General features: G+C 37.7%; 1 protein-coding gene across 5 annotated transcripts in view; it reads left to right on the forward strand.

Annotated features, from left to right (window-relative positions):
- pot1 (protection of telomeres 1) overlaps positions 1-14,841 on the forward strand; it is a 71,746-nt gene that overhangs the window by 46,927 nt on the left and 9,978 nt on the right. For all 5 annotated transcript variants that reach the window (XM_023349838.1, XM_023349818.1, XM_023349827.1 and 2 more), the window contains one exon: positions 8,469-8,653. In XM_023349838.1, coding sequence (XP_023205606.1) covers positions 8,469-8,653 — 185 coding nt within the window. The remainder of the gene's footprint in view (positions 1-8,468; positions 8,654-14,841) is intronic.

A 14,841-nucleotide genomic window follows, 5' to 3' on the forward strand; every position in this document is an offset into this window, starting at 1 on the left:
CTGCCCTTCCTTAGTGCTTCTAGTCATTCTAGTTTGAGTATTCTGTGTTCTTTATCAGTTCAGTCTTATTCCTGTCAGTTCCTTCATAATTTCTCCTTATGTATCTGTCTCACTAGTTTTATTATGTTTCTTCATTGTTAGAATTATTTTCTGCCTCCCTGTTTTCTATCTCTCTCTCCATCCTCACTCTTGCTCCAACTACTCACACCCAAAATCAATTAGATCACCAGTCCAAGTCTATTCTTCACACTTTTTACCTCACAGCTTATAAACTCCTCATTCTCTGTCACCAATCATCAAACCTTCACCACATGCTCAGCCCACTTTGTCACATGCCTTTTGTTCTTTCTTGTTAAAACGTTAGCTTTGTTTTGTATTCTTATTAATATCATGTAACTGAAGTATTTTATAGACTAGTGTGTTCAGCTTAATTTGTTTAATTTTTCACAAGAAAAATTCATATTAACAGCAGAGTTAGAGAACCTAAAGGTCACTAAATTTCATCAAAGCCTATTTTAACACTGAAATTTGTCTCAGTTGTCTGACTAATCTCTAAGACAGTGTTATCAATCACTAAAATTTAATCAAGCAAAATCCAAGTTTTTACTGTATAGTCGACACCATAACATTAAAATTTAAACATAAACTTGCTGATACTGGCATTTCTTATTTAAAATTTCACTCCTGTGGCTATGAATGAACTGAATTACTTCCTCAGTTGTTGCAAAGTTTAAGTTATGTATTTATGTTCATAATACATTCATGTATTTTTATGTTATTCATAATTTATTTTCTTATTTCTGATAAGGATGAGAATCTAAAACTCTTTGAGTTAATTCTTTAAACTCTTTTCTTTGCCTTTTCCAAAGTCTTTACATTTTTTATGTTTGTACTGTTATTTTTATGATCCATTTCACTTGCTTCTGTAACATTATAGGAAATTTTACTCACTTGGAAAATCTGTCCCAGCATTCCTTAGTTTGTCCCATATACCTGATCCTCCAGGACTGGAGGAGGTCTGACCTTTTCTCCGAGCCTCAGGCTCGACTGTGCACAGCTTCAAACTCTGTCAGCTCCTACGTTCAGTCCCATGGGATTCTGGGCGTTTGACTCAGAAATGAAAATTTCAAATATTAGGAAACTTAGTTATAAAAATCCTCACTAAGACAGAAATTCCAAGAATGATTTTAAATTATCTTCCTTGATGCTGCTTCCACTGAACACATAGATCGCTCCACTGACAATGACAGACAGGTTGTTCTCAACAACTCGCACACAGACATGTTCACATTTGTTTGTTTAAAACCTGTCAAATTAATATGTTTTCCCGTTTCTTTCTGTTATTTAGACTTAAATTTGCATCTAAGATTTACCAAAAACGTTTGTCACCCATTTTTTTTAGACTGGCCAAGCAGGAAAGTGTGGAACCGAACAGACTCCCATGTTTAAAATGCAGATGGATTAGCTGGCCAAACATCTGTCAATGTCAAATTTATTTATATGGCACTTTAAAACCAGGTGTAAAACTGCACCAAAGTGCTGTACAAGAACTACAGTAACACAAATTGATACAGAGCATCAAAACACTACTTCAAATAAATGCCAAAGAATAAAAATGAGTTTTGAGAAGCGATTTAAAATGATCCAGGCTGTGGGCAGATCTAATTTGGAAAGGTAAATTGTTCCATAGAATAGGAGCAACAACAGAAAAAGCCCGATCGGTTCCAAGGAACTGTCAGTAAAAGCTGATAATTTGATCGTAGGGTTCTGGACAAAGACTGAAATTTTAAAAGGTCCTGAAGATAAAGGGGAACTAACCCATTTAAAACTTTATAAGTTAATAAAAGAATCTAGAAATCTATTCGATAAAAGACGGGTAGCCAGTATAAAGAGGGCAGTATGGGCCTTATATGATCATGCTTCCTGGATCCTGTAAGAAGCCGTGCTGCTGCGTTCTGGATCATTTGAAGTCGCTGCATCTGTGATTTATCCATGCCTCCATATAATAAAATGCAATAATCCAAACGAGATGTAATGAAGGCATGGATAGGTCCTTCAAAGTCCTTAAAACAAAAATAAGATTTAACTTTTGCTAAAATCGGCAGGTGATAAAAACTTGATTTAACGACAGAGCTAACTTGTTTATCTAGCTTTAAACAGCTATCAAAAGTAAAACCAAGATTCCTAGCAGAGGTCTGACAAAACCGAGCTAAAGAACCAAGAATCACATCTGGATTGGTAGTGTGAAGACTTTGACCAAATAATATAACTTGAGTTTTACTTTGATTGAGATGAAGAAAGTTTTTTTCCATCCAAGATTTGACTTCAGCTAAGCAATCTATCAATAGCTGAAGAGATTTATTTTTACCATTTTCACACAAATGCAAGTCTCATTTCCATTCATTCATTCATTCATTCATTCATTCATTCATTCTTTCATTCATTCATTCATTCAGCCTAGTGTTACTTCACACACAGACATACATTTTTGACCTATCACTCAGAATAGCATGTCTGTATGCTTTGTGTGTATGTGTGTGTGTGATATTTTAGTAGTGGGTGTATGCAATTTTAGTCTTGTGTGTGTGCGAGAGAAAAAAATGCATGTGCATTCAATATTTAATTAGTTTATATGTGCAATCTTAGTTTTTTGTGTGCATATGAGAAAAAATATTGTATGCGCGTGTGATATTTTAATAGTGAATATGCAAAATTTTAGTATTTTGTGTGTGAGAGAGAAGAATTGTATGAGTGTGTGATATTTTAGTAGTGTATATGCGCAATTTTAGTATTTTGTGAGTGTGTATGAGTCTCTATGTGAGAGACAGAACACAGTTTTTGTCCTAAATGGCCCCTAGGTCAGTCAGTGTATTTGTAGTCACTCGGTTGTTATGGCAATGGATCTGTGTGTGGCAAAGCAGACACGGAACAAGAAAAAAATTAAAATACAAGTGACTTTGAATTGTTCTTCATCGGTTTTTCTACATTATTTCCCCAGATTCCTGCACAAAAGATAGAAATACTTGGAAACCCCTGATTATACACCGTGTTCCAAATTATTATGCACATTGGGTTTAAGTGTCATAAAGATTACATTTTTTGTTGTGCTATTACATTTATAGATGGTATTGTGTGTCAGGGCTCTTTGAATCACTATAATTAATTTCAGAGAACTGGATTGATTAGTTTGTCTGGTGAGCTCAATTAAAGGAAATCTACTTAAGAAGGATGTTCCACATTATTAAGCAGGCCACAGGTTTCAAACAATATGGGGAAGAGGAAGGATCTCTCTGCTGCTGAAAAGAATCAGATAGTGTAGTGCCGTATGACAAGGTATGAAAACAATAGATATTTAACCAAAACCGAAGTGTTATTGTACTGTGAATAGATTTGTGGCTGATTCAGAACAAAGATGGGTTTGTACAGATAAAGGCATAATGAGGAAGGTTTCTGTTACACAAATTCATTGGATTAAGAGAGCAGCTGTTAAAATGCCCTTACAAAACAGCAAACAGTTATTTGAAGCTTCTGGTGCCTCTGGAACCTCAAGGTGGAGGATCCTCCAGAGGCTTGCGGTGCATGAACCTATTATTCGGCCACTCCTAACCAGTGCTCACAAGCAGAAATGGTCGCAGTGGGCCCAGCCGTACATGAAGATTAATTTTTAAACAGCCTTGTTCACTGATGACTGCTGTGCAACCCTGGATGGTCCAGATGGACAGCAGAAACTGTCCACAAACTTACAAGTACAATGAATGCAAGAATTGTGCAGGTTATATCAAAGAAGGGGTCCTATGTTAACATGTAACTCGGTCTGTTAAGATGTTTTTTATTGAAATAGCTTTTGATTTTAGTACATGTGACCACAGTATGTTAATAAATATTATGGAGTATAACACATGGTCCAGATGGACACATCCTTGCAATGCTGCAAGGATGTGGTATCACTGTGTCATTGGCTGCTAGGGGGCATAAAAGGGGAGAAACTCATGGTGTGGTCACCATCCTCCTCTGACCTCTGACCTCAACCCTATTGAGAACCTTTGGAGTTTCCTCAAGCAGAAGATCTGAGGGTGGAAGGCAGTTCATATCAAAGCAGCAGCTCTGGGAAGGTATTCTGACATCCTGCAAAGAAATTCAAGCAGAAACTGTCCACAAACTCACAAGTTCAATGAATGCAAGAATTGTGCAGGTTATATCAAAGAAGGGGTCCTATGTTAACATGTAACTTGGTCTGTTAAGATGTTTTTATTGAAATAGCTTTTGATTTTAGTACATGTGACCACTTAATGCTGCACATTCAAAGAATTACCATTTGCAGTTCTTTATAATCCATAAAATGTTTAGAAAATCTGCTGTGCATAATAATTTGGAACAGTGTATTTTGAGTTTTTTATTTTTGATAAAAATACTGTTCTCATGGGGAGCTTTGTTCAGTAAAAGCTGATTTATACTGTGAGAGTTCATGACTTGAAAATTATATTGACCATCATTTGCATTGATCATTTAAGAAAATCTGAGAAAATATCACTTGCATAATAATTTGGAACACGTAAGTGACTGTGCAGTTGAGCCGATGCTGGGTAGCTAACCTACACTTGCATTTGGTGCATCTTTAAGGTCATTCAATCCTGCCAGCTACCGCACACAAGCATGGCCAGAGTCCTCTGCTATGCAAGATGCAAAGAAAAAGGAGAAAAGTAGGAGTGGTAAGAAAAACTTTGGAGTCATGCAGTTTGTTAATCTTGTTTCAAATTTAAGTTATTCTTTTTTGGTTCAAATTAGTCTAAAATGTGTAACTGCATAATGACCATCCAAGTAGATAAATGTTGGTTGTTCAATTTTGGATGAATAGTATCTTTAAGTATCTTTAATTTTAAAGGTCTTATGGTATACTTTTTTTGTTGTTGTTAGGTTGAGCACAGTTCACTATAATAACATAAAGAAAACATAAGTCAACTATGTTAATAAATATTATGGAGCATAACGCATAATGATGACCCCTTAATATTTCTGCCTGCCCCCTCATGTATCCATGTCTAGAACAGGCCCTGATTTGAAAACAAAAATCTCTTAGCCTGGCTATAAAACTCTATCATACTTGCTTTATTGACCTCTGCTGCCGTTTTTCTTTTCACTGACAAACTTCTCTATCTCTCCTTTACGATGGTAGTTATATTTCAAAATATCTGCTTATATCCTCCACTCCGTTTTTTTGTTGTTTTGTTCAGCTCCGTTTACAACAGTGCTGAGTAGGCCACGTCTACTAGCTTGAACAGGCAGCATGTTGATTAGTCTGAACACTGCTGTCACCTAGTAACCAGAGGCTTGTTTATCAGTTAAGCATGAACAACTGCTAAGCTGTTATTTATGCTTAATTGACACCTCGCCACACCCCCTTGGGGAGCATGCCCCACTATTTGAGAAGTACTGACTTAACCTGATACATAGCAAAAGCTGTTACCATCATTATACACAAATCCCCTGTTTGATTTTTAGAAACATTCACATGTAAATTTTATGAGGTCACTCATTTTATTGGTCACTCATAAAGTAACCAATTTCAGATCTCCAGTTTTTGTAAAGCCTTGCCCTACCAATGTTTTTCTTTAAGATGTACAGTATATACAAAAAATAAAGGAACAGCACTGAAGATCCTATTTTCTAACTTTGTTGAGTAGTTGTTTATGCTTAACTAAGCATGTTAGAAGCAGAGGTGATGTGACCATGCTGTCAGTTAGGAGACGCTTTGAACTGTTTTTTTCCAGTCAGTAGCCCAATATCATCAGTGCATACAGGAAAGGCTCTTGGTTATGACAGCCTTCCCTAGTTTGTAGAATTAACTATCTTTTAATGTGAAGTTTGTTGTGATTTGTTTCACTTGGCCTCTCTTGGAAATAGTAATTCAGGGAGGAGGTGAAGGATTATCTGTCTCATTTTCTGCTGTCACGACATTGTTGTGGAAAAAAATTAATCACCAGATAATAAAACAAAAACAATGATACTCTGCCTCCAACAGGCAGAGTCAACACATAGGTCTATACCACATGTGTCAAACTCAAGGCCCGCGGGCCACATGTGGCCCGCTACGTCATTTTATGTGGCCCTCTCCCCCCCACCACCGTTTTACAGCCCTATTGATTGACTTAAAATAGGTTTTGAGCACGAATTGACTACAAACTACATCTCCCATAATGCCTTCAGATTCTTACCAGCCAACATTACGGCTTCTCGCCACTAGAGTGCAGCAGAGTCACCTCAAGCTGATTATTAATTTTCCCAGCGAATAAAACTGAAACATCGACAAGCTAACAAGCTAAAGAGCGAAGTTCCGTGACGTTTCAATCGAGGACTTTTACCGTCTCCTGCCCCTGATTTGATGCCACAGCTTCGACTCCATGCAGCTCGTGTTTTGTCCATGTTTGGAAGCACCTATCTGAGCCAACAGATGTTTTCAATAATAAATTTAAACAAGACCAAGCACAGATCGCGCATTACTGACGAAAACCTACCCGCCATTTTGCGGATTTCCACAGAATAGAACTAAAACCAGACATCGACGAACTGACCAGAGGAAAACATTGGTAAGCACGAACAAACTAAATTTAAATAGAATGAATGTAAAACCAAAACTCAATATACTGGAATATGCATATAGTTTATTGATTTTGCTTGTTTTGTGTTTATTTACACAACACAACACAATGAGGATGTGTGAGTTGGTGACAGGGTGAAGAGAATCAGCTTTGTGTTCAAGGACAGGCAACATCACCTCATTGTTTTGTTCTTATGTGAAATACATGTTCGTTGTGTAATAAATAACGAAAAAGTTTTGTGAATGAAGTTGAGAGTTAATATCAAAACTTGTTTTTATTCTTTGTCTGCTTATCTTTAAAGCAGACAAAGATTAATTTTCCCAGGGAATAAAACTGAAACATCAACAAGCTAACAAGCTAAAGAGCGAAGTTTAGCTGAGCAGTTTAAAAATACTGAGCATATTTTTAAACTGAGCAGTAATTTTGCATCCATGCAAATGTAATATTTAAAACTTGAATACATAAAATCAGTCATTTAACAATATGAGGTGTTTAATTTATTTTTAACATTGTATTTTAATACATTTATGCTAGGGTTGCCCAAGTCTAGTTTTCCAGACCTATCACTCTGCAACTTTAGATGCGTTCTTTCTCTAACACACCTGGATCATAAACTCATTCATAGGCCTCTACAGAACTGAGTTGCTGCTAATGAGGGAAGTCAACTTTTTGTCTGGGGTATGTTTTAGCAGGGACGCATCTAAAAGTTGCAGTCTGGAGGACTGCACTTGGGCATTCCTGATTTATACCGTCAATGTGGCCCTTTGAGGGTGGCCAATATGCTGAAGTGGCCCTTGGTGAAATTGAGTTTGACACCCCTGGTCTATACCAAGGATAAGGGATCCAAAACATGGAATAGACAATCTAGTTCCAATGCAGCTGCAGGAAAAAAAAATTCCAACCTTGTGTATAACCCAAGCAGGTTCTTTTGGTGAGATTTTGCAAACATTAGCAGATGTTATCTTATAATAACTTTCCCATCACAACATAATGAGGATTTTAACAAATATGGAAATGTTATGTACTGTGGCTTTAACAGTGGGTTTAAAGAAGTTACAGCGTAGGGAAAATTTCCTTCCTGGTCATCTTTTTCTGCTTTCCATCAATAATGCACAGTCTCTTCCATATTTCACAAAGTGTGAAATATGGAAGAGACTGTGTCAGGGAGGCTGTCGGATAAAACCACTGCTGATGTCAGTGGATATTTAAGGAGAGTGACTGAGGATGGAGTTCTTCTGAGTTGTGCCTGGAACAGCCTCTGAATCTGTCCATGCAAAGTCTTAATTAAGTAAATAAACACTTGTTAATTTCATTCTCTAACTTTTTACTTTCATTTCATTTCTTAGAAGGCATCATTTGAAGCATTTTGATTCACAGCTGGTCCAAAATACTAGCACTCATTCTGCAGGCCTCACAGTTCAGTCTGTCTCAGCGTTACTACAACTGTTTTTTTCCCCAGAAGTACTGGGCTGATCTCACTCTAGACTATTACATTCAAAACTAAAAATGCTTTTAGTGAAGGAGTTAGTGGATGAAGCTATCTGTTCAGTTCCAGGTGACTTACTCACAGAGTCCACTTTTCAAGGCAAACGTTATCAAACTAGTTTCTGGTCTACTGGACCGATGGTTCCTCCTGTAATCTGAGTCACATGTTATGTCACATGTAAAATCACATCTGGACCTTTGAGCATAAAGTGTGAGAAGAACCACTCAAGTTTGTCTACTTCACTGTAAGTCCTGGGCCAATAGATAACGGGGGAGCCATGCTATGGTTCTAGCTGGTAACTCAGGTTTTTGCTTCTATCCCTAACAAAGGGATAGAACTCTGGACTTACTCTTCCCTGTGTTGAACTGATCCCTCTTTCCTGTCAGCCTGGTGCCTTTTTGAGAATCTATAACCTCCAAGCAATCCCGGGATCCAGTAAAGTGCCGGACCTCACTAGCAGCCAGCCTGTGGAGTCGGATCATCTGGCCTTCCACCTCCACGGAGGAACGTCATACGGGAGAGGCATTCGGCTTCTGCCAGAAAACAGCCCAGATGTGCAGGAACTCAGGAGGTTTGTTTGTGCCACTTGTCTGACAAGACAGAACCTGTCAAACACTTGGTTCCTTCAAATACTCTGAAGGTTTTTTGAAATTAAAAGGGTCACTTCTATACAGAGACATAATGAAATCATCATAGCTAACTTGCACCCATGGAAGAGTTTTATTTATTTATTTATTTACATTATTATTATTAGATCAACGAGAAGAAACTGATCTAATAATTTATTTTAGTTATTAGACTACAAGAGTCTAATGACTAGATTAGATTCTTCTTATCTAGAGTCTACATAAACTCTGAAAAAGGACTTTAATATTCTACTGAACACTATGGGAAAGTTAAAAATAAAGTTATTTCTCAGTGGTCCAATTCCATCACCTCAATGGGGAGACGATAAACACTCCAGGCTGGACATGATAAACAAATGGCTGATTAAAAGCTGCTCTTCCAGCTCAGTGACCTTCATCGATAACCTCTGGATCTATTGGCAGCGCTTTCACCTTTTTGGAAAAGGCGGACGCAATCTTAATAAACATGGGATAAAGCTACTTACTGCAAATCTTTTTCATTTTATCAACAAGGACAGCAACGTGATCATCGCTTCAAAAGAACAGGCTCAAGGATTTCTGACTAGGAAGAAACACTCTGCTTATCAGGAACAAAAACAAGCTGATACAACATCGACTGAAGACGGAGTGACTGGTTCCCTTCCTCTTTCTCCCCTCCCTCTCTGCTCACCCACTTATTCACAGGATTCACAACATACACATGAAGAAATGTCTTCTGGACCGGAGTTTCTTAAATTTACAGATGGAATGAATCAACAGGTTCTCCTCGGGACATCTCTCCTTGGCGCTCACATATCAGACCTCACTTCATTTAAGCTACCTGACTCTAACTTCCCAGAGGATCCATCACTCTGCGTTTCTGAGGTCTGAGGCCGGGGTCCAGACTTTATCTTTACACCCTTCTTGCTCCAGAATGTGTCTGGCCCCCCGGCACTGCAGAAAAGGACATTACCTGTCCGGATCACTACAAGAAAATTTACAAAAAACAGAAACATAAAATACAGCTGTTTTAATTCAAACATCAGACTGTTCCCTTGCCTAAAGGAACCTCAGACTGAAGATTTCTTGGCCTCCAAGTCACTTAAACTAGCTCTTTTAAATACAAGATCTCTCTGTGCTAAAGCTCTATTAATTAATGATTTCATCACTGAGCATAATATCGATGTTATGTTTCTGACAGAAACATGGTTGAATGATAATAATGAATCAATCGTACTAATTGAATCTGCGCCTCCTAACTACAATTTCTTCAGTGAGAATAGAAAACATAAAAAAGGAGGAGGCACGGCTTCAATATTTAAGAATACCATAAATTGTAGTAAAATCTCTTTGGGTCACTTCACCTCTTTTGAGTATCTTGGAATTGAGGTTAAAGGCCACAAACGAACTTTGACAGTAACTCTATACAAAACCAACATTTGTGGAAAATTTCTTTTCTTTACTGACTTGAATGAACTTCTATCACTTATATGTATTGATTATGATTGTTTAATAATTGTTGGTGATTTCAACATTCATGTTGACAACCCCCAAGACAGAGGGGCAAAAAAGCTCGCTAATATTTTAGAGACTTTTGGTCTAACACAACATGTCAAACAAGCAACACACACTCAAGGACACACACTGGACCTGGTTATCAGTAAGGGTGTGAATATTTCCAATGTCTCTGTAACTGATGTTGCATTGTCGGATCACTTCGCTGTTATCTTTGAAAGTTCTTTATCTTTTAACCCACTTGGACAAACAGCAACCATCACAAAACGTTCTCTCACTGAAAACACAGCAGAAACTTTTAATCAAATCTACTCTTCTTCCTTACCCTTAAGCTGTAATGACGTAGATAAGTTGGTAAATGATTTTCAGTCTAAAGTCTCAGATATTATTGATTCTATTGCCCCAATTAAAATGAAGGTTGTGTCTGGTAAAAAGAAATCTCCATGGAGAAATACACAAACAGTTAGATCTGCAAGACAACTCTGCTGTAGGGCAGAACGAAAATGGCGTAAAACTCAACTCCACGTTCATTGTGACATCTATAAAGAAAGACTACGTAACTATCATTTAACACTAAAACATGCAAGAGAGGCTTTCTCTGCAGATGTCATAAACAAAAACATTAATAATGCTCGAGCTTTATTTGCAACAGTTGACAGAATCACAAACCCTCCTGTGACGTTACCGCCTGAATTCCAATGTATTGCCGCTTGCAACCAGTTTTCCAGCTTCTTTTCAGAGAAAATTAAAAAAATCAGAGGATTAATCTGTACATCCACTATAAAGTCAGTACCAGTGCTGTGCCCAAACAAAACAAATACAGGAAAAATGACCCAATTCCAACTACTTAATTATAAAACCCTACAGAAAATTATAAGTCAACTAAGCTCCAGTTCCTGCTGTCTGGATGTTTTACCCACACATTTCTTTAAGAAAGTCCTGCCTGTTATTGCTTCTGACCTGATCCAAATAGTAAACTCATTGCTCTCATCAGGCGTTTTGCCCCAGGCTTTGAAAACAACAGTAATCAAACCACTTATAAAAAAGAACAATCTGGACAAATCACTAATGCAGAATTACAGGCCGATCTCCAACCTCCCATTCATCAGCAAAGTTATTGAAAAAGCTGTGTGTAAACAATTAACTAGCTTCCTAACAATAACCAACCGCTTAGACTCCTTCCAGTCTGGTTTTCGTGCTCACCACAGCACAGAGACCGCCCTCGTAAAAGTGTTCAATGACATCCATATAAATACGGACTGTGGGAGAACCACAGTGCTGGTTCTGTTGGACCTCAGTGCAGCTTTTGACACTGTTGACCATGACTGAATCAACTGGAGAGTTGGGTCAGACTCTCCGGTCCAGTGATTAACTGGTTTGAATCTTACATAAAGAACAGGGATTTCTTTGTTTCAATTGAAAACTTTTCATCAAAGAGGTCAAAGGTCACATGTGGGGTACCCCAAGGTTCAATCCTAGGGCCCCTTTTATTCAATATTTATATGCTCCCACTAGCTCAGGTTATAACAGGAAATAATATTAGCTACCATAACTATGCAGATGACACACAACTCTACATTATGATATCACCAGGTGACTCAGAGCCCATCCAATCACTGAACAGATGCTTAGAGCAGATAAATGTGTGGATGTGCCAAAACTTTCTCCAGCTGAACAGAAACAAAACTGAAGTTATTATTTTTGGACCTAAAGAGGAACGATCTAGAGTCAATGCACAGCTTCAGTTATTACAACTGAAAACCAGCGATCAGGCCCAAAACCTGGGAGTAGTGATGGACTCTGACCTGAACCTCCAGAGCCACATAAAGACAGTTACAAAGTTGGCCTTCTATCACCTGATGAACATTTCCAGGATTAAGGGACTAATGTATGCTAATTAAATGCTAACTAATGCAAGATCTAGAGAAACTCATCCATGCGTTCATCTTCAGTCGTATTGATTATTGCAACAGCGTCTTCACAGGTCTGTCCAACAAATCAATCAAACAGCTGCAGCTGATCCAGAATGCTGCTGCTCGCGTTCTCACTAAAACCAGGAAGATAGAGCACATAACACCAGTTTTAAAGTCCCTCCACTGGCTCCCTGTAGCTCAAAGAATAGATTTTAAAATACTGTTGTTAGTTTACAAATCACTGAACGGCTTAGCACCACAATACATTAAAGATCTGATGTTGTTGTATCAACCTTCCAGACCTCTCAGGTCTTCCGGTTCTGGTCTGCTCTGCATCCCCAGAACCAGAACCAAACGAGGAGAAGCAGCTTTCAGCATCTATGCACCACAAATTTGGAACAAACTTCCAGAAAACTGTAAAACAGCTGAAACACTGACTTCTTTTAAATCTCAACTAAAAACCCACCTGTTTAGAATTGTATTTGAAATGTAATCAATTACAAATTTATTGATGGAACTTTACTTAATGCTGTGTTTTGATTGTTGATTCTATGTTGCATTGTGTTTCTGTATTTGTAATGATGTAAAGCACTTTGAAATGCCTTGCTGCTGAAATGTGCTATACAAATAAAATTTGATTGATTGATTGATTGATTGATTGATTGATTGATTGATTGATTGATTGATTGATTGATTGATTGATTGATTGATAAACTGGGGAAACACAGTCTGCAACATCTGAAATTTTAAGCTTCAGGGCTTCTTTATTAGCATCACATTAGGGGAGAAAATGTAATCAGTTTTTTTGTATTTGATGCTGAACACTGTTTGATGAACAAAGGCTTTGACTGTTTATACTGTCCTTCAAATATGTCAGCCCACTGTAGCCATTTAATAAAAAGGTAAACTATTAATATGATTCCAAGTCCTTTGTTGGACAGAGGAGGGATTCAAAATGTTTTTAATATTTCTGTCGCCTCTTCATTACAGTCAGCTCTCATTTACTAATATATGTGACCCCCATATAGCCAAGATCACACAGGTCGCAACTTATGAAGGCTATTATAATCTATGACCATACTGCACAGCCTAATAATGGCAGAGTTCAAACTAAACAATAAGATAAGATAAATCTTTATTGTCATTGTCACAAGAACAACGAAATTTAAATTTAAGGCAGAGAAATACATGCTATCTGGCCCTGCTGTCAAAGATTATGATGAGTCATAGAAAATGGTGTATTTATGGTAAAATAGCTGAGTTAGGGTTAAAGAAGCTTACTCTTAGATGTATCTGCGCTAACAGATAGTTGCTGGTCTAAGAAATAATACATAATAGTACAATAACTGTGCTAGACTGACGATCTGTCCAGGGTGACCTCATCTCTAGCCTATTGACCAGTGTTGTATAAAGTACTGAAATCTCAGAGTCAAGCAAAAGTATAAGTACCTCTCCAAAATACGACTTTGGTAAAAGTCCAAGTCACTGACTGAAATGTTACTTGAGTTAAAGTCTTAAAGTATCTGAAACTTCGTGTCCAACTTCTTGTGGAAATTACTGTAAAAATGGATGTACTCAAGTAATGTAATGAAAAGTACAAGTAAAAAGTAAAACAAGGCAAATGCAGTTTGAATGACTTTTTTTATATTTTGGTAAACTTGTCAAATACACTTAAAATAATGTACACAACCAAGTGCAGGCAAAATTAAACCTACTAATAAATTGTTCCAGTTTTAAAGAGTAGCACATGTTAATGGTTTGTGGTTTTGAACTTGCATGCCTTTCCTATATTCGTTAAATTTAGTCTAAATTGCTATCGCTATGGCTTCTGTCCCCCCTTGAACAGAGGAGTCTAGGTAGCCTGCAACAGTCAACATTAGGCCTAAGCTAAATACATCACGTGTGGAACTGAAACAATGCCCTAACAAAGTTCATTTATACAGGTAACGTTATGCTCAAGATTTCACAATAGTGCCTAGTGACCAAGCTATAGTTACTGAAACAGGAGGATTATAACCATTTCATAAGAAGTTACCTCGATGTGGTTCTTCAAGTTGGACGGGGAGTTTTTGTAAGATAGAATTTCCACATCTTCGGGCAGGAATAACATACACTGCATGCGGTACGACGAATCTTTAACACCTACGAAAGAGTGTATTGTGTTTAAATAAGGCTATGGGCTCTCATCACCAGCTGGTGGTTCCCCTGGAGCCGTGTCCGACGTAGTTGCAGTCGTTGTGGTCTCCGTCTCCTCCTCCATGTGGCTGCTGCTGATTGCGAGACTTGCTTTGTGTTTAATGGGAGAAGCGAAACAGGTGTATCCTATTGGTGGTGATGAACAAGCCCAGGCAAGTAGGCTACCGACTTTGTTGCAGTCAATCAGTAGGTGGGGTCAAAACACTTGCGTTTCTCTCTCTCGCTTTTTTGTAACGAGTAACTAAACCACACATTGAAAATGTATCGGAGTAAAAGTATGCGATTAAGTTCGGAAATATAGTGACGTAAAAGTGAAAGTCATCAAAATTTTTCATACTCGAGGAAAGTATGAAGTACTCCAAAATATACTTAAGTAAAGTAGTGAAGTATTTTTACTTCGTTACTATACAACACTGCTATTGACCACTGGAGAGAGGCACCATGGGGGAAATTTATTATTTGGTTGGACAAATAATAAATTTCCTCCAAGGATGCACGTTTGCTTTGATTATGTCATTATGTCTCAAAAT

This window comes from Xiphophorus maculatus, chromosome 2 (assembly GCF_002775205.1).
Source record: "Xiphophorus maculatus strain JP 163 A chromosome 2, X_maculatus-5.0-male, whole genome shotgun sequence".
NCBI classification, from domain to species: Eukaryota; Metazoa; Chordata; class Actinopteri; order Cyprinodontiformes; family Poeciliidae; genus Xiphophorus; species Xiphophorus maculatus.